The sequence below is a fragment of the Salvelinus fontinalis genome, chromosome 42 (genome assembly GCF_029448725.1).
Source record: "Salvelinus fontinalis isolate EN_2023a chromosome 42, ASM2944872v1, whole genome shotgun sequence".
In the NCBI taxonomy this organism is placed as follows: Eukaryota; Metazoa; Chordata; class Actinopteri; order Salmoniformes; family Salmonidae; genus Salvelinus; species Salvelinus fontinalis.
In genome coordinates, this window is record NC_074706.1 from 15,619,560 (window position 1) to 15,640,471 (window position 20,912).

The following is a 20,912-nucleotide window of genomic DNA, read 5'->3' on the forward strand; positions in this document are numbered from 1 at the left end:
TTATTAGGAGCATGTGAGTTATGTCCGTGTACATTACAAATGATGAAAATAGCATTGTCAAGTTTAACAGTTACTATGACCCATCTTCCGTCTTGTGAAGATGTGGATTCTAGAACGTCACCTTTAAACTTGTGAATAGGTATCAAAACACCAGCAGAATGATTTGATCCATGATTGAAGAGGGGGGTAGAGGGTAATCTAATCACAAGACTGCTTGAAGTCCCAAGGCGTCAGCAGTGACGTCAATTGATGTGTCGATTTATCGCGAACTCTCCCGAAGATAGGCAGTCGGCTTGACAGTCGGGCGAAGCAAGGATGGAGGAACTGGCTACCAAGCTACTCGCAGAAGGCATTCAGAAGAAAGTGGTCAGTCCAGGCAAAGGAGAGCTGTCAACGTTTCCTGACGGGACCAAGGTGAGTTATAAAATAGTGAATAGTGAATCCACGTTCAAAGGGTAGTTTTGTATGTGTAGTGCTGGCTAAACGGATTAGCATTATTAGCTAGCTGCTAACGTTATAATGGAGTGAAATTATCGAGGTTTGACATGTTCTGAGGTGATATATACTTTACCTTATTTTAGTTAAACTATAACTCGGTCTACCAGAATTGTTATTTACAGAAATTATCAGCCAATACGAAAGGTTTTTTTGTGATACTGTAAGAGGGCGGTGCTTTTACAGGATGGACAAGTCTTTATTGATTTTTATCTCTCTTATTGGTCGGTGTTGATGTCCGTCAGCTTGTAAACATTACTATTACGTTTTAATTGGAAAGTCGGCAAGATTGACCGTATGGTTGGATAATCAATGTGAATTTTTGCCTCTGCCTGTTGATAAAAATCTAAAATTTCGTTTGATATGGGGTCTTTTAATATGTGAAAGACATGCATTTTAAACCTTAACAAGCTCACTCTATCAGCATTTATTGTCCAACTGCTGAGAAGTGATTATGTAGAAACTACACCTTTTACTGTTACTAAACAGAACAAACTCTGTTTCATCAATACAATGAATGTCATGTACACTGAACAAAAATATAAACGCAACATGCAAAAATGTTAAAGATTTGACTGAGTTTCAGTTCATATAAAGGAAATCCAGTCAATTTAAATAAATACATTTGGCCCAAATGTATGAACCTCAAATGACTGTGAATACAGATATCCATATGTTGGTAGATACCTTAAAAAAAGAAACAAGAAAGTAGGGTTGTGGATCAGAAAAGCATTCAGTATCTGGTCTGATCACCATTTGCCTCATGCAGTGCGACATGTCTCCTTCGCATAGAGTTGATTGTGGATTGTGGAATGTTGTCCCACTCCTATTCAATGGCTGTGCGAAATGTTGGATATTGGCGGGAACTGGAACACACTGTCATACATGTCGATCCAGAGCATCCCAAACATGCTCAATGAGTGAAATGTCTGAGTATGCAGGCCATGGAAGAACTGGGACATTTTCAGCTTCTAGGAATAGTGTACAGATCCTTGCGACATGGGGCTGTGCATTATCATGCTGAAACATGAGGTGATGGCGGTGGATGAATGGCACAACAATGGGCATCAGGATCTTGTCACGGTATCTCTGTGTGTTCAAATTGCCATCGATAAAATGCAATTGTATTTGATGTCCGTAGCTTATGCCTGCCGCATACCATAACCCCACTGCTACCATGGCCCACTCTGTTCACAACGTTGACATCAGCAAACCGCTCGCCCACACAACGTAAGACACACTTTCTGCCATCTGCCCAGTACTGTTGAAACTGGGATTCATCCATGAAGAGCACACTTCTCAAGCGTACCAGTGGCCATCTAAGGTGAGCATTTTCCCACTGAAGTTTGTTACGAAGCCTAACTGCAGTCCGGTCAAGACCTTGGTGAGGACCACGAGCATGCAGATCAGCTTCCCTGGGACGGTTTCTGACGTTTGTGCAGAAATTCTTCGGTTGTGCAAACCCACAGTTTCATCAGCTGTCCGAGTGGCTGGTCTCAGACGATCCCGCCGGTGAAGAAGCCAGATGTGGAGGTACTTGGCTGGCATGTTTACATGTGGTCTGCAGTTGAGGCTGGTTGGACGTACTGCCTAATGCTCTAAAATTACATTTGGAGGTGGCTTATGGTAGAGAAATTAACATTAAATTCTCTGGCAACAGCTCCGGTGGACATTCCTGCAGTCAGCATGCCAATTTCATGCTCACTCAAAACTGGAAACATTTGTGGCATTGTGTTGTGACACAACTGCACATTTTAGTAGTCTTTTATCGTCCCCAGCACAGGGCACACCTATGTAATGATCATGCTGTTTAATCAGCTTCTTGATATGCCACACCTGTCAGGTGGATGGATTATCTTGGCAAAGGAGAAATGCTCACTAACAGGGATGTAAACGAATTTGTGCTAAACATTTGAGGAATACGTGTTTTTTGTGCGTATGGAACATTTCTGGGATCTTTTAATACCAGTTCTCCATTCTATCCCCACAATTTTCCAACAGGTGATATTCCACTACCGCTCCAGCCTGTGTGATGGCACGGTTATGGATGACTCCAGGACCATGGGGGGCCGGAGCAAGCCCATGGAACTTATCTTGGGAAAGAAGTTCAAGCTGGCCGTGTGGGAGCGAGTCATTGCCACCATGAGGGAGGGAGAGGTGGCAGATTTCACATGTGACGTCAAGGTGGGTCGCCCAACCTAACATGGTTGACGTGGATGGATTAGAGATCGTTACTTTTGTGCACACACCCACAGACATGCAATTGGTGGCAAAAACATTGATTGTTATGGAATTTGACAGGGTTTGTCAATACGTTTTGTTAATTGTTTCCCTTCAGAGAACTGCTTTAAAATCCACCAGTCCCTCAATTTGTTCTAGTGAAGAATGTAACCATCCTCTTTCCTTCTCCCTACAGCACACAGCCCTGTACCCGCTGGTGTCCCAGTCCCTGAGGAACATCAGTGCAGGGAAGGACCCCCTGGAGGGCCAGAGACACTGCTGTGGCATCGCTCAGATCCACTCACACCACTCCCTGGGCCACTGTGACCTGGACCAGCTCCAGGCCAACCCTCAGCCCCTGGTCTTCACCCTGGAGCTCATGGAGGTGAAGTTGGGGCTTATTTATTCTCCATTAGGGGTTTTTCTCCTTTGCCACTGCTTGCTCTTTGGGGGTGGTTACAGTAAAAGCACTTTGTGACAACTGGTTCTGTTAAAAGCACTACATCAAAATGTTTTCTAACCCTTTTATCACCCAAGCAGCACTCATGCCACTGTCCTTTCACTGCGTGAATTCATTTTGATTGAATAATATCATTGACGCCTCTCCCAGGTTTTAACGCCCGGCTCGTTCAGACTGGACATCTGGGCGATGACGGACGAGGAGAAGCTGGAGGTGGTGCCTCAGATCCACGTGGAGGGTAACGCCCTCTACAAGAAGGGCGACGTGAAGGAAGCGGCCGAGAAGTACCACAATGCCATCGCCTGTCTAAAGAATCTGCAGATGAAGGTAAAGATTTATGACTTCGAACCTAGTCCTGGGGACCTGCTTTTTTTGGCATTTAATAGGGTAACATTTAGAGCACTGCAGACAAATACTTTTAATTTAGTTGAGATAACTAGCCATTCTGCGCGTCAAATGAGATCAATGCATTCCCTGTATATAGAACATCTTAACCCCACTAAATAAGTAGCTAGTTGTCTAACTCCTCCCCATCCTTGCCCCTCCTCCAATCAGGAGCGTCCAGGCGACGAGTGCTGGATCAAGCTGGACCTCATGATCACGCCCCTGATGCTGAACTACTGCCAGTGTCAGCTGGTCCAGGGTCAGTACTACGAGGTGCTGGACCACTGCTCCTCCATCATCTCCAAATACGAGGGTGAGTCACACACTTCTGAATACATTCAGGTGTAGCCCTGCCCTCGGATCAAGTGAATATGCTGAATTCACATAACAATAGGCTATGCTCTGAAAGTGAATGTGTCATTTGTCATTACTTAAGACAATCCCTTTAAAAAATAAACATTTGTTACTTTTGCTGTTCTGTTGTCATTCACTAGCAACAGGCCTGCTTTAGACAAGTCCTTTTGAATTTGTATTGCTTACTACTAGCTACTTAAGTGTGTAAACTTAACACCATTTGAACACACCAGTCTCTTTCCCATTGACACACTCTCACCCCCACAGACAACATGAAGGCCTACTTCAAGCGGGCCAAGGCCCACGCGGCAGTGTGGAACGAGACGGAGGCGCGGGCCGATTTTGCCAAGGTGGTGGAGCTGGACCCGTCGCTGGGGCCCTCGGTGGCTAAAGAGCTGAGGGCCATGGAGGAGAGGATCCGCTCCAAGGAGAAGGAGGAGAAGGGCCGCTACAAGAGTCTGTTCAGCTACGACAGCAACGCCACTGCTACCACGGTGAGTAGCCGAGTACCTTCTAGAAGTTTCTTTGAATCTGGGCCCATATTAAAACAGCATCTGAGTAGCAGTGCTTTTCTAGGATCAGGTCTCCCCTTGTCCCTATAATCTAAAAAGGCCAAATTAATCTATATGAGCCCTCTTACACGAATGCTATGAGTGTTTTTCCCAAATCTAGGATCAGATTACCTGGTGTGAAGAAAATGTCTACACTTTATTTTACTTGTGAAATGAATGATCCATGTGTCTTTACACTAATGTCTTTTTAAATTGGCAGTATTATCCCTTAGTGTTGAATTACTAATTAGGTAATATTCTTTTTGAATGTCTAAAACTGTTATGCACTCTTTTAGGGCTGAATTAAGAAGACCATTATTCTTGTTATAAAGAAGAGGAGGAGCAGTTGAGGACACATTGACATGTTTAGTTTTATCCACACACCAAAGCCATATTCACTTTCCCCATGAACCATCACTTTCGCAGTGCACATGGCACATTCTCTTTCTAGATTCAATTTGATATTTTATAGAAAGACATTACACACCCACATCTACCCTCAACACCAACAGACTTTCAAAGTTCAGCTTTCTCCTACCGCAAACAGCCAGTTACATCACACACACATGCTGCAAAAGTACAGGAATACGCAGGAGATCCTCCACTTCTGACAGTATGACTGGGACATCAACTTCGGAGACAATCACAAGATATATATATTTATGGACACTAGAGCAGTCTCCACCATTTCCCTCTTGTTCACCCCTTATTTATCCCTATTAATGTTTATATGTTTATATCCCTATTAATGACTATTCAATGTATGTACTCTTATCTTCACTTGTATCTACGTTAGTATTACATTTCATTTGCTAATTTGTCTTTGTGGTCCTGTATATTTTAAGCTAGAACATTTGTAATGGACTCTTTTGCCCTCAACTCAAACACCACCCCACTTGCCTTTTGGTCAGTCGAACAGAGCTAATGATTTGCCAAGTCATTGGCTTCAGTGAGTGTAGTTTAGGATAGTGGCCATCATTTTGGCCCCTAGCTCCTTCCGGGTCTGTGTTCAACAAACTGAAAGGACTGGATAGGGGGAAGGCAATATGGTGAAGGCTCCACTTTAGTCTATTGGAGGCCTGGAAGGAGTAGTCACTGAAGGGCTCCAGATGGTAATGGAACTGGGGTGATGACTCACTGGCAAGCATCAAGTAAAAGGTCAAGATAGCCTTTTTTGTAGGGTCCATTTTCATAGGTTTGCACATCAAACGACTGACATCTCATCATACCAGCATTTAGCTCATTTGTCCCTTGTATTTTGTGAAAATGTTCTCTAAAGGGTCACCATGACTTGACTCAAGTGTCAGTTGTATGACATGGGTGTTATCTAGCATGGTTAAAAGGCAGAGTAAACACTACACTCAACATTGTTTTCATTGGTAAGCAGTGTTCAACCTGGTTTAACCAGGCTACTTATCATGCTTTCTATAAAATGTCTACGACGGGACAGCGAGTGCTTTTTGCAGCCATGTTATGACTGAAGCCAAATAAAGAGGTGCAACTCTTACTGGTGTGTTTGTAATGATACCCAATGTTTGCTTGCGAGCACACTCACCCAGGCCTCATTGTGCAAAGCATTCACCTCCACACAGTGCTTATAGAAAGTCCACAACCCCTTTTAAAATGATCACCTTTTGTTGCCTTAGCCTGGAATGTAAATGCATTAAAAAAAATGAATTGGTCTTTGCATCCTACCCCACAATTTCCAAGTGAAAAAAAAGTGTAACCAATCACATTAAGTCACACACCAAGTTAATTGGCCTCCACCTGTGTTAAATTGTAGTGATTCACATGATTTCAGGATACATTTAGCAGTTCCTGTAGGTTCCCTCTGCTGGGTAGTGAATTGCAAAGCAAACGCTCAACCATGACCTTTCAAAAGAACCCTGGGACAGATCAGAGGATGAGCATAAAAAGATTTCAAAGGCCTTGAATATCCCTTGGAGCACGGTCAAGATGAAGTGAAAGGTGTATAGCACCACCTAGACTGCCCTCATCTGGATGACTGAGCAGAGGCTACCAAGAGTCTGATGGCAACTTTGAAAGAGCAGCAGACTTATGGCCAAGACTGGTCAGTGTGCATGTGACTTGTTCAAGCTTTCCACAAATATGTAATGTAGGGTGGCAAGAAGGAAGCCCACCTTGAATCAGTTTAAGTATGCAAGAAGCACTCAGGAGATTCTGTAGCAAAAGGTTTTGTGGTCTTATTAAACAAAAATTACTTTTTGACCGAAATGCCAAGTGTTACATTTGGCGCAGCATCATGTTATGGGGATATTTCATCGCCAGGGACTTATCAGGATAGAACAGAAGAGTCCTTGAGGAAAACCAGCTGAAACTGGGACGGAAGTTCACCTTTCAGCATGACAACGACCTGAAGCCCATAGCCAATGCTACTGTGGAGTGGCTAAGGAATAACTAGGTAAAGTCCAAGTGGCCCAGTCAAAGCCCCGACCTAAATACAATCTAAAATTTGTGGCATAACTTGGAAGATTTCTGTCCATCAACTTGAGCATGAACAAACATTGTCAAATCTAGGTGTGCAAAGTTGGTAGAGACCTATACCAACAGACTCATAGCTGTAACTGCTGCCAAATATCCGTCACCGAGTATTAACTCAGGGGTGGAGACTTATTTTTCTTCACACAAAAATTTGCCTTAAATGTGGAGTATGTTGTGTAGATAAGTGGATGAAAATCCCGATTTAAATTAAAAACTGAGGCACTGACAACCAAATGTAAAAAATTCAAGGGCGTGTAGACTTTCTATAGGCACTACATCACAGAAGGCTGCTGAGGGGAGGACAGCTCATAAATGGCTGGAACAGACAAAACGAAATGAAAATCAAACACATGGAAATCATGTTTCATACCATCCCAGACATTACCTCCCCAATTAAGGTGCCACCAACCTCCTGTGCACTAGATACAAATGAAAAACACTCACTTTTTTAATTGGAAAACTTTTCTAACTTTTAATTAAATTCAAGTACAGAACTGCAAAAATTGGGTTTACAAAATTGCCATACTAACAAAACTGATTTCAGGTGTGTAGGGAGGAGGTAATAGTTAATTGGGTGGAGGATGAAGGGCAAGGAAAGCTTGACTGTATGTGGCAGAGGGTGCCATGACAGCAGAAAATGTGTGTAGGGTGGAAGCATGTGGAACAGAGAACGGGGTATTTTCAAGATGCTGTAAAGCCTTGTTTACATCAAATACATTTTTTTTGCATATCCGATTCAAATGTTATTTTTCCTGCAGTCTGAACAGCCAAAAAACATATGGAATAGGATGACTCAGATACAAATCTGATTCCTGGCCATGCGACTTGTGCCTGAATGGTCAAATCTGATTTGCCCTCGTTTTTAAAAAACTTATTTGGCATATCTTGTTGCTTCCTAGCTACTCTGACAGTTTGGCAAGAATATGTGGTAACTAACTAGCTTGTTGTTTACAAACAAATTAGTGAATGTGCTAGAAAGATTAACAGTGACCTCGTTAGTTGACTGCTGTGGCTAGCCAAGCAATACTTGTTTTGAAAGTTGGATTGCCTTATCCTTTGGAGGCTTTAAAAGTGTACTTACACTAAGATTTTTAACATTCAAAGCAACTGGGGAACATCCATTGCAGGCATTGTCACCTTAGCTTGCTACATAACTTCTGAGTGATAAGGGAGAAGGAACGCACACATTCCTCATTACTATGACAAGTAGCATAGCCATGTCAACAAATGACTGCTGTCTGAACACACACAAATCCAAATTTGGTCACTTAACTTGCCGTTTGGACAGTGACGTATTCCAAAACGGATTTGAAAAACAAAGCTGATTTGAGCATTAAGGCCTGCAGTGCGAACAAGGTTTAAGTGTCGCTTACTGTAAAACAATGTGGAATTAAACATTTGGATGTAGAGTGGTCTCAGTATAGCAGCTAAGAGAGAAAGTCAGTATCAACCTCACTTCATTGTGGCATAGTTTTCAAAAATCTATCAGTAATATTTTACAGCACTATCACCTCACCCCCCACTGAACAGGACTACCAAAAATGAGAAAATATTTACCAGCCCCTCGTGATGCCTATGAAACTGAAACAAGCTACAGAATGATCTGAGAGCGAACTGTCCTACAACTGCAAAAATGTGTTACACATTCTGAACACACCCCCATAAGGCGGTGTGAGAAACTATATGGAAAAAAAGGTTACAGGTTGAGTGGAGCCATACAGACAAAAAGTCCGGATAACAAAGACGGGACACATAGATGAGGCCTATACAAAGACAAGGGAGGGGGGGGGATGGAGGGATTCTGCAAAGGGTTATGTGCGAGCGCTCCTCTCTGTCTCCGCCAGACACTCCCTGACCAGCGCCCTCGCGTGAATGATACCTAGAAAACAAATGAACAACACCACACGTTGGGATTTAGAACTTTTACTTCATGTGTGGAGAGAAATACTGTCTCCTCATTGAACCTTAAATGTGAATTGAAATCCATGTGTTTCCAAGTAAACTCATGTGGAGTAAGTAGGCCTATGGGATGAGATCCTTGGGACTCGAACTCTGTCACCCCATTGAAGTTGAAATGTGCTAGGGTAGGGACATCCCAAGGATCCCGGATAACCATGTGAGTCGAGAGCCAAATGGCCGTGGTGTGAGAAGCATGGGTGAAATGTTTGTTTGGTGAAAAGTATATACGGCAGTAACTATACATGAGAGCAACATTTTCCTTGGAATTACTAGCCTTGGAATAGGGATTTCGGGACTGACCGTCTCACATACTGAAGAACTAGGACTACATTTAATCACCAAGTACTAGTTTTATGTGTCCTGCATTTGGGCACTTCCACAGTAATGTAACTATGACGAGACCCCGATTTTTCACTTTAAAAATGTATGCCAAACAAAAAATACTGATTTCAAAGTTTAACAAACCATACAAAAACAATGGTTTTTGGAGTCTCAGCGTAATTCCGTTACCATCAAATTGTCCATTTCTCATTTTGTGCAAAGCATATTATTATTTGAACTCGAGCCTAATTTAGGCATCTTTGGATTTAAAAAGGACAATGTCTGATTGGACTGGCTATTTTGCTAATTGAACTTGGTGGATTTAAACTGATGATTGATTGACTGACTGGATGACTGAGCTCGTTGATGGTTTTATTGAATGCCAAAAGCCTTAACATATACTGTTTGGCGTTTATTATGATTTGCTGCTGCTCTGCTGCTACCATGCAATGTTGATCATTGCTTTCATCCACTGCCTTATGTTCATTTCTTGTTGCTGTGTTTATGCGTATAATATTCAAGTGCTTACTGCCTGCTTGCTGCGTATGTGCCGCGTGGTTAGGGAAAAGGAAAGTAAGCTCTATGGAGTACTGATAAACACCCTATGTCAATACAACCACAACCTTTGTTCCAAGCTTTGTGGATATTTGTGGTTTAGCCGGTCAGGCTGCAGTACCTCTCTTTAGCCTCTCCATGGCGCTCTTGCTCCCGGCGTAGGTGGGGCGGATCTCGCGACTCATCTCCTCGATAACTGACAGCAGCTCGCTGTAGGTTGAGCCCTGAGACACTTTCACTGGCTGTGTGTGTGTGTGAGAGAGGGGGGGGGGGGGGATACGAGACAAAGGTCATATGCTGGAAGACAGCAAAAACAACTAGAACTCCCAATTGATCCTGAGCAAGATATAGTCCCTTTATATCGTACAGAAGAGTAGAGATACAGGGGGATAATTGCCATGACGAAGTGACAGTTATGCAAATAAACACTCGCCAACAAATCTATTTGAATTAAAACGACCAGTGATGATCTGCTTTGTATTTGTTGTTAGTGATACCTGGACCCTATTGATTATAGTCACAGCGGTGTATATCCCCCCCAAGCAGATACCTCGTCGGCCCTGAAAGAACTTCACTGGACTCTATGTAAACTGGAAATCACATATTCTGAAGCTGCATTTATTATAGCTGGGGATTTTAACAAAGCTAACCTGAGAACGAGACTTCCTAAACCAGCATAACGAATGCGTGACACGGGCTGCTAGCATTCTGGATCATTGCTACTCTAACTTTACGCGATGGATACAAAGCCCTCCCCCGCCCTGCCTTCGGCAAATCTGACCATGACTCCATTTTGTTGCTCCCAGCCTATAGACAGAAACTAAAACAGGAAAGGCCCGTGCTCAGGTCAATACAACGCTGGTCTGACCAATCGGACTCCACGCTTCAGGATTGCGTCGATCACGTGGACTGGGATATGTTCCGGATAGCCTCAGACAACAACACTGATGTATACGCTGACTCGGTGAGCGAGTTCATTAGCAAGTGCATTTGAGACGCTGTACCCACTGTGACTAAAACATTTCCTAACCAGAAACTGTGGATTGATGGCAGCATCTGCACAAAACTGAAAGCGTGAACCACCGCTTTTAATCATGGCAAGGCGACTGGAAACATGACCGAATACGAACAGTGCAGCTATTCCCTCCACAAGGCAATCAAACAAGCAAAGCATCAGTATAGAGACAAAGTAGTCGCAATTCAACGGCTCAAACACGAGACGTATGTGGCAGGGTCTATAGTCAATTCACGGATTACAAAAACAAAACCAGCCACGTCGGGGACATCAACGTCTTGCTCGCTTTGAGGACAATACTGCCCGCTACCAAAGCCTGAGGGTTCTCCTCCTCCGTGGCCAACGTGAGTAAAACATTTAAACGTGTTAACCCTCGCAAGGCTGCCGGCCCAGACGGCATCCCTAGCCACGTCCTCAGAGCATGCGCAGACCAGCTGGTTTTTACGGACATATTCAATCAATCCCTATCCCAGTCTGCTGTTACCACATGCTTCAAGATGGCCACCATTGTTCCTGTTCCCAAGAAAGCTAAGGCAACTGAACTAAATGACTATCGCCCCATTGCACTCACTTCTGTCATGAAGTGCTTTGAGAGACTAGTCAAGGAGCACATCACATCCACCCTATCTGACACCCTAGACCCACTCCAATTTGCTTACCACCCCAATAGGTCCACTGACAATGCAATCGCCATTCCACTGCACACTGCCCTATCCCACCTGGACAAGAGGAATATCTATGGAAGAATGCTGTTCATTGACTACAGCTCAGCATTTAATACCATAGTACCCTCCAAACTCATCATTAAGCTCGAGACCCTGGGTCTTGACGCCGCCCTGTGCAACTGGGTCCTGGACTTTGACGGGCCGCCCTCAGGTGGTGAAGGTAGGAAACAATATCTCCACCACGCCGAATGTCAACACTGGGGCCCCACAAGGGTGCGTTCTCAGACCTCTCCTGTACTCCCTGTTCACCCACGACTGCGTGGCCATGCACACTTCCAATTCAATCATCAAGTTTGCAGACGACACTACAGTGGTAAGCTTGATTACCAACAACGAGACGGCCTACAGAGAGGTGAGGGCCCTCGGAGTGTGGTGTCAGGAAAATAACATCTCACTCAATGTCAACAAAACAAAGGAGATGATTGTGAACATCAGGAAACAGCAGAGGGAGCACCCCCCTATCCACATCGACGGGACAGTAGTGGAGAAGGTGGAAAGTTTTAAGTTCCTCGGTGTACACATCACGGACAAACTGAATTGGTCCACCCACACAGACAGCGTGGTGAAGGCACAACAGCGCCTCTTCAACCTCAGGAGGCTGAAAAAATGTGGCTTGTCACCTAAAACACTCACAAACTTTTACAGATACACAATCGATAGCATCCGGTCGGGCTGTATCACCGCCTGGTACGGCAATTGCACCGGCCTCAGCCGCAAGGCTCTCCAGAGGGTAGCGAGATCTGCACAACGCATAACCGGGAGCAAACTACCTGCCCTCCAGGACACCTACAGCACCCGATGTCACAGGAAGGCCAAAAAGATCATCAAGGACAACAACCACCTGAGCCACTGCCTGTTCACCCCGCTATCATCCAGAACGCAAGGTTAGTACAGGTGCGTCAAAGCTGGGACCGAGAGACTGAAAAACAGCTTCTATCTCAAAGCCATCAGACTGTTAAACAGCCATCATTAACATATGAGCCTGTATGTTGTCAGCAGCATCTCTCTCTGGCCACTTTAGTAAATGGACTCAATAAAGGTATCACTAGTCACTTTAAATAACACCACTTTAATGTTTACATATCCTACATTACTCATCTCATATGTGTATACTGCTCTATACCATCTACTGCATCTTGCCTATGCCGTACGGCCATCGCTCATCCATATATTTATATGTACATATCCTTATTCATCCTTTACATTTGTGTGTATAAGGTTGTTGTTGTGAATTTGTTAGATTACTTGATAGATATTACTGCATGGTCGGACCTAGAAGCACAAGCATTTCGCTACACTCGCATTAGCATCTGCTAACCATGTGTATGTGACCAATAATATTTGATATAATACCCTGAATAACATAACATATTTAACATGACTCTAAAGCATCATAGGCATTAGTTAAAGCAGTTAGATGAGGGTCAGGCTGTTCTGTCCTACCTGAACGAAGCCCATCGACGGCGGGCCGAAATCACTGAACGCTGGTCTGAAGTTGGAAGGGAGTGAGGGGGAGGGCACACTGGAGCCTAGGCAGAGGAAAGACAGAATTCAGACGCACTGAAGCGCCCTATGACTAGTTATCATCTTTAAAATGGAAGGCAGGGGCATAAATGCTGCGTGGCATCGGTGGGGCATTCATTCTGGGGTGGCAGGTAGCCTAGTGGTTAGACTAGTTGGACTAGTAACTGAAAGGTTGCAAGATCGAATCCCCGAGTTGACAAGGTAAAAATCTGTCATTCTGCCCCTGAACAAGGCAGTTAACCCACTGTTCCTAGGCCGTCATTGAAAATAAGAATTTGTTCTTAACTGACTTGCCTTGTTAAATAAAAGTAAAATAAAAGTAAATAATTCTCAGGTGAGAGGGTTTGTTACATTATGGTTGGTAGTATATGACACTCAGGTTGGTTGCTGATGTGTAGTGTGTTCCCTGGGCAGGTCTCTGCGTAAGTCGCAGGGATTGCACCGCTAGTCTTATCTATTGAATGGAATCCACTGCACTGTGGTAGGGTTGAGTTCAGCAAGATGGGTGAAGACCAAACCAACAATGGGTAGTGTAGAGGGTGCATCCATATAAATAGAAATTCAATGTCTATGGGTGCACCCTTGATAGCAATAATAGTGGATACTAAAGAACCAATTGACAGTTGGCAGAAACCTGGCGGGGTGTGGTTGGAGCCGGACGGGGCAGGGGCGATGGGTTTGTAGCTCATCGTGCTGTCACTACGGACCTCCCCGTACGACGGCGCACCGCTTCCATCCGTCCCGTCGACCCTGTGCTTATACAGCTTTACTGGTGGGCTGGGCCCCTGAGAGCTAGGAAGAGAAAGTAATGGTGTTATGTTCCATCATGTATGACATTCATCAACAACGCGGTCAGTCTAGCCTGGTCCAGAATAGATTGTGTGCTATGCAAGTCATGTTGAATGTTCTGTATGGCCAATTGGGTTTGGCATGACAATGAGTTGAGGTATGTTGTATAACTCATACAGATTTGGACCAGGCTGTCATGATGTTGTCAGTGGATCACTGACTTTTGGATCACAAACGTCAGTTCCTGTTCCAAGATGGCGTAGCAGTCAGATGTCTTTGTCTTGTCTCGTCCCATGTGTATATTACTTTCTTTTCACGTTCTTTTTAATATTTTTCCAAAACCTCAACTTCAAAATACTCTCCTGCAACCCGCCTCACCCAATGTGGTGTGGATCTGTTTTTTCCCCCCTAAAGTATTTATATTTACCTCCGAACTGGAATACCTCAACTGAAGCTAGCTAGCTAACTAGCTACCAGCTATTAATCAGCTAACCACTGCTAGCGGTCATCTGCTAACCTTTAGCTAGGAAAGCTCTCGCCAGTTTGTACAACGCGCTTCAAACCAGAGCATAACGGACCTATTTCTAACGGACCTATTTCTCTCTCCATATCCCCGGATTCCTAGCGCAAACACTGAATCTTTTCATCTGGATCATCGCAGCTAGCTAACCGCAACCCGGGTTGAATACTCCTGGCTAACGTTTCCGTCCCGGAGCTAGCGCCAACTAGCCCATGCTAGACCCATCTCCCGGCTCACTTCTGGGCTACAATATCCGGACCCCTTCTACTGACGGTATGGGGCTTTGATTTTATTTGATACATGTGACCATATCATCGTAAAGTATGTTTTTTCAATATAGTTTAATCAGATTATTGAATTTTTTGGGGGAGTTTTGCCATGTTCCGTTATCTGACTTTGTTGCCGATGGAGCGATTCGTGCCACTTGGCTAGTGCGCTTGCTAAATCGAGAGGGAAAGTGGCCGTTCTAAATCCAAACAACGACTGTTCTGGACAAAGGACCCCTTGTCCAACATTCTGATGAAAGATCAGCAAAAGTAAGAAACATTTTATGATGCCATTTCATATATCTGTCGTGCATGTGAACTAGTCGTAGGCGCCCAACGTTTGGGTACTCAGCTATACCGAAGCTGGATGTCGTAATGAAGTTATTTTTTAGAATTCTAACACTGCGATTTCATTAAGAACTAATGGATCTATCATTTCCTATACAACATGTATTTTTTAGTTATGTTTATGAATAGCTATTTGGTCAGAATATGTGTGTCATAAAAAGTGTCATAAAAATATCGTTGCCGTTTAGACGTTGTGGGAAATAGTAGCTACGTTAGCAGAATGTATAACCACTGATTTCAGCTCTAAATATGCACATTTTCTAACAAAACATAAGTGTATGTATAACCTGATGTTATAGGACTGTCATCTGATGAAGAATATCAAGGTTAGTCAAAAATTATATATCTTTTACTGGTTTGTTACGATCTCTAACCTTTTGCTACTGGGAAATGGCATGCGTTTCTGGCTATTGTGGTAAGCTAATATAATGCTATATTGTGTTTTCGCTGTAAAACACTTAATCGGAAATATTGGCTGGAATCACAAGATGCCTGTCTTTCATTTGCTGTACACTATGTATTTTTCAGAAATGTTTTATGATGAGTAATTAGGTATTTGACGTTGGTGTCTAATTATTATGGCTGCTTTCGGTGCAATTTCTGATTGTAGCTGCAATGTAAACTATGATTTATACCTGAAATATGCACATTTTTCGAACAAAACATAGATTTATTGAATAACATGTTATAAGACTGTCATCTGATGAAGTTGTTTGTTGGTTAGTTTGGTTGGTTCTTGGTTAGTTAGGTTGGCTTTGTGCATGCTACCTGTGCTGTGAAAAATGTCTGTCCTTTTTTGTATTTGGGGGTGAGCTAACATAAATATACGTGCTGTTTTCGCTGTAAAACATTTTAAAAATCGGACATGTTGGCTGGATTCACAAGATGTGTACCTTTCATTTGCTGTATTGGACTTGTTAATGTGTGAAAGTTAAATATTTAAAAAATATATATTTTGAATTTCGCGCCCTGCACTTGAAGTGGCTGTTGTCATAAGTGTACCGACGCCGGGCTGCAGCCATAAGAAGTTAACTAACCTCCAGACGAGCTTCAATGCCATACAACTCTTCTTCCATGGCCTCCAACTGCTCTTAAACGCAAGTAAAACGAAATGCATGCTCTTCAACCGATCACTGCCCGCACCTGCTCGCCCGTCCAGCATCACTACTCTGGGCGGCTCTGACTTAGAATACGTGGACAACTACCTAGGTGTCTGGTTAGACTGTAAACTCTCCTTCCAGACTCACATTAAGCATCTCCAATCCAAAATGAAAGCTAGAATTGGCTTCCTATATCGCAAAAAAGCATCCTTCACTCATGCTGCCAAACATACCCTCGTAAAACTGACCATCCTACTGATCCTCGACTTCAGTGATGTCACCTATAAAATTGCCTCCAACACTCTACTCAACAAACTGGATGCAGTCTATCACAGTGCCATCCGTTTTGTCACCAAAGCCCCATACACTACCCACCATTGCGACCTGTACGCTCTCGTTGGTTGGCCCTCGCTTCATACTCATCGCCAAACCCACTGGCTACAGGTTATCTACAAGTCTCTGCTAGGTAAAGCCCCACCTTATCTCAGCTCACTGGTCACCATAGCAGCACCCACTCGTAGCACGCGCTCCAGCAGGTATATCTCACTGGTCACCACCAAAGCCAAAGCTTTCCTTTCAGTTCTCTGCTGCCAATGACTGGAACGAACTGCAAAAATCTCTGAAGCTGGAGACACAAATTTCCCTCACTAGCTTTAAGCGCCAGCTGTCAGAGCAGCTCACAGATCACTGCACCTGTACATAGCCCATCTGTAAACAGCCCATCTATCTATCTACCTACCTCATCCCCATACTGTATTTATTTATCTTTCTCCTTTGCACCCCAGTATCTCTACTTGCACTTCTACCATTCCAGTGTTTTAATTGCTATATTGTAATTACCCTGCCACCATGGCCTATTTATTGCCTTTACTCCCTTATCTTACCTCATTTGCACTCACAAGTTCTCATTTGCAGACTTTTTGTTTTCTTTTGTTCTACTGTATTATTGACTATGTTTTGTTTATTCCATGTGTAACTCTGTGTTGTATGTGTCGAATTGCTATGCTTTATCTTGGCCAGGTCGCAGTTGCAAATGAGAACTTGTTCTCAACTAGCCTACCTGGTTAAATAAAGGTGAAAAAAAAAAAACATACGTAGACCTTGGGTTACCTAGCTAGTTAGTAATCGAACAACCCCAGCTGGTTTCAAACATTTGTCACAACCGTGCCTGTTCTCTACATCAGCTTAGCGGGCAACTTTGCACAATACGTCAGTACCTCATCGGGTCGTAGGCTATCTTTAAAATGACTGTACTAACGTTGGCTAGGTAGCTAAGCTAACGTTAGCTAACTGTAGCTCGCTAACTAGTTACCGAACCAAAGGTCGACGAGATGACATCTCGCTTCAGACAATGTCAAATTAACGGAAACAAAGCTAGTTAGCGGGTGACCTAACTTGTAATTGCAATGACTTCGTTGATCACTGCGCATTTCATAGCTAGTTAATCTCTACTTAGCAAGGACGCTGACTGGTTTGCGTTCGGTGTGAAACAGGCTAACGTTATCTAGCTAGGTGCATAGCTATAACGTTAGATTGCAGCAAGTAGTTACATAATGCATTTGCGTTCCATGAGTTTAAGTATCTCAGTAGCCATTAAAAACATGTAATAGAAAACAAAAGTCAAGGGGAATGCTTTCGAAATGTACCTTTCTAGGGGAAGATTTTCAGCCAGGTCGAAAAAGCAGCTTCCTTTCTCCTGCTGAAAAGGGGCGTAGTTATTGATGCAAATTTGACTGAATATTCATAAAGTGATGCGTTGTCATTGACAAAAAATAAATCAATGGCAGGTGACCAGAACTGTCTTTTTATCAGAGCTTTCCCTTCTATTTATTTGAGGGTTCTGCACTGGCGTGTCTTTTTTAATAATCTCTTTGTTATTCAGAGTTTGAATGTAAAAAAACATTATTTGATGGGGCACACCTCACTGATTTATTTTCCCTGTGGTTACATGACGTGTGGACATGTCGATCATCATGTCAACATGTAGATCATCTTAGGTTACTGCCTGAACCGAAACATCAATCACACAATAAACCAAACGATTTTTCTATTATGCCACATGAAGGCCCTTCTTCCCCAGGTTTGCCAAATAAATGTAATCTAACTACGTGTTCGCTTGCGTGCGTGTGAGAGTGATCTGAAAGAGTGGTATGAGGTCTGTCAGTTTAGTTTAAAAATATATATAGTGTTTTCAGGCTGTCACTGTCCAAGACCACACAAGCTGATTTGCTACATGGTTGACTTGCAAGTGGACACACTGCATCATTAACCTTGGACAAGAGATAGAAGAGAACAATGAACAGTGGCAAAGTTGTATTTTTGGTTGGAACCAGTGGCGGATTTAGGTTTGGGCGACATGTGCAGCCGCCCAGGGCGGCATCTTGACAGGGGCGGTACGAGGCGCCCACACAACATTTTTTGGAATGGTGACATTTGCACATTTTGTTTTCTATCGATCATTTGCACATCACGTCAAGGATATCATGTCACCGTGTGGGACTGTGGGTCAACTAAGCTTGTCGAAGTGGACGCCCTGATTCTAGTTTGTGAGCTAGGCAAGCTACTGCCTGGGAAGGTCTCCCACTCAGAAGTACGAGATGGGGGAGGGGGGCGTGGGTAAGTTGACCATCCACCCATTGGAAGCCCGAGGTAAGGGGAGCGGGGGAATCTATCAAATTGCGTACCTCTAACTTTGTACAGTACTAATGCAATTAGAAAAATCAGTCACACAAAGAAATGCTACCAAATAAAACACAATTCATTCATAATACTGTGAATATATAGTTTCACAGACATATTGTTGCATTTTTTTCTGGTTTGTGTGAAATCGTTAAGAATAAAATAAAACCAGTCTGCACACCACCAAGGTGAATTGGTTGAGTCAAGGTGAATTGGTGAATTCACCAAGGTGAATTGGTTGACAGTGTTGGGGGAGGGGTAATGTATTGATGCTCGAGTGCCAAATCCACACAAATGGATAAGAAATGGTCTAAGCCATCAGGTGCCCAGTTTAGGAAAAAGAGGACAGAAGAAGAGGAGAAACGTGCAAAAGATAAAAAGGTTTGCAGCTATGTCATCTCTTTATGAGTATAATATTATGCATGTAATGAAATAGGCTAGTATAACACTTATGTTTGTTAGCCTATGTTGCTTGCTATGCTATTACAAATAGGGCGACAATATTCAGTTTTCTGTCCAACTAGCTTCCATAACATTGGATATAATTTCACACAGTTTCATCATGATAATGTGTGTAGCCTGCAGCAAAACGATTACAGCCTAACTAGCACATTATTGATTTGGGGTGACATCACAAAGGTTTCCTGTGATTGTATTGACTAGGTCCTGAGCTCTGTAAGGGGAATTTCCAATGCTGTAGGCTAACTTAAATTATGTCTATATTATGCTGATATTTTGTATCTTTTGTGATATATTGAGTCTTTTGAGGTGTCTTATGCGTAGAATTAGCCAATGAGGTTGTATGGTTCATTTGGTTCCTATTCTGAAAGTTTGATAAATGGTGCATAATGACATGAATATTTAATTGTGCAGCAAATGTATTTAGGGTGTCAGACTGTATTTCAATGCAAATTCAGGGGCACTTTTGAAATATTTTGGAGCACCCTCTGGCACTGGCCAAGATGAGGAACCATCTACCTCCTCAGCCACACAGGCCTCTTTAGAAATGATCTCAGAGCCTCAGGATGAGGAGCCATCCACCTCAGCTACACAGGTGTCTTTACAAATGTTGTCTGAGCCTGAGGATGAGGATGAAGACCCATTTGCTTCCACTTCTCCCCAGCAGGATTTTTCACGTGTGTGTGTGTGTGTGTGTGTGTGTGTGTGTGTGTGTGTGTGTGTGTGTGTGTGTGTGTGTGTGTGTGTGTGTGTGTGTGTGTGTGTGTGTGTGTGTGTGTGTGTGTGTGTGTGTGTGTGTGTGTGTGTGTGTGTGTGTGTGTGTGTATGTGTGTGTGTGTGTGTGCATCCCTGCGTAACATAAACAAAATAAATAAATTCCCTTTTGCAAAGTTTTAAGTTTCCATACTGTAGATAACAATTATGATTTTATTATTACTGGGTATGTATGTGGGATGTTCCACCACTATAAATGCTGTGAATAACGTCAACTAATGCCCACGTGCTCTCCATTAGAAATGCCTGTAGCAGCATCCCCACCAAATCCTGCTGCTGAGCAAGAACCACTGTCTGCAGACCCTGCTGACTTGCCTTTAGTTCTGACTGATGTAATCTAACTACATGAATTCGGGACACAACTAGTTTGCAGAGGACCAAGTGAGGTACCACCTGACTTTGTTTTCCCCAGGAATGAGAGTGATGGAAGAAGTTGCCACCATCAGTATTTCAGGAAGATCTTGGTGAGTGGTGAGAAAATCCCAAGAAGTTAGTTGGTGTATTCTGAAAGAAAAAACAGCCTCTTCTGCTTCTGCTGCAAACTCTTTTCTAATAAGAAAATGAATTTGGCAAACTCAGGACTGACAGACTGGAAACATGCAAGTTCTTTGCTGACTTCACACGACAGCAGTCCAGAACACCAAAACTGCATGAAATTATGGAAAGAACTGGCAATGAGGATCAAAAAAGGGGAAACAATTGATAAGCATGAGATGGCACTTATATATTCTCAACGTCAACAGTGAAGAGGCAGCTCCGGGATGCTGGCCTTCTAGCCAGAGTTGCAAAGAAAAAGCCATATCTCAGACTGGCCAATAAAAATAAAAGATTAAGATGGGCAAAATAACAGACACTGGACAGAGGAACTCAGTCTAGAAGGCCAGCATCCCGGAGTCGCCTCTTCACTGTTGA

The 20,912-nt window shown here is 43.3% G+C and overlaps 2 protein-coding genes across 3 annotated transcripts; one reads left to right on the top strand and one right to left on the bottom strand.

Moving 5' to 3' along the window:
* Positions 1–231: 231 nt before the first annotated feature.
* Positions 232–5,971, top strand: LOC129840946 (AH receptor-interacting protein-like). 2 transcript variants are annotated; one of them, XM_055908995.1, is made up of 7 exons: positions 242–414; positions 2,497–2,679; positions 2,912–3,100; positions 3,326–3,502; positions 3,731–3,872; positions 4,181–4,407; positions 4,761–5,971. In XM_055908995.1, exons 1-7 carry the CDS (start codon positions 316–318, stop codon positions 4,764–4,766), a joined length of 1,023 nt encoding a protein of 340 aa, XP_055764970.1. In that variant the 5' UTR covers positions 242–315; the 3' UTR covers positions 4,767–5,971. The 2 variants fall into 2 exon arrangements, with proteins under 2 accessions (XP_055764971.1, XP_055764970.1); XM_055908996.1 differs by lacking the exon at positions 4,761–5,971 and having other exon boundaries at positions 232–414; positions 3,731–3,876; positions 4,181–4,401.
* A 1,439-nt stretch (positions 5,972–7,410) lies between these two features.
* Positions 7,411–17,819, bottom strand: LOC129840948 (cyclin-dependent kinase 2-associated protein 2-like). Its single transcript, XM_055909001.1, has 5 exons — positions 17,735–17,819; positions 13,700–13,857; positions 12,985–13,070; positions 9,923–10,043; positions 7,411–8,845 (listed from the first exon to the last, which is right to left on the bottom strand). The coding sequence occupies exons 2-5, from the start codon at positions 13,752–13,754 to the stop codon at positions 8,778–8,780; spliced, it is 330 nt and encodes a 109-aa protein (XP_055764976.1). The 5' UTR covers positions 13,755–13,857; positions 17,735–17,819; the 3' UTR covers positions 7,411–8,777.
* Positions 17,820–20,912: the final 3,093 nt, after the last annotated feature.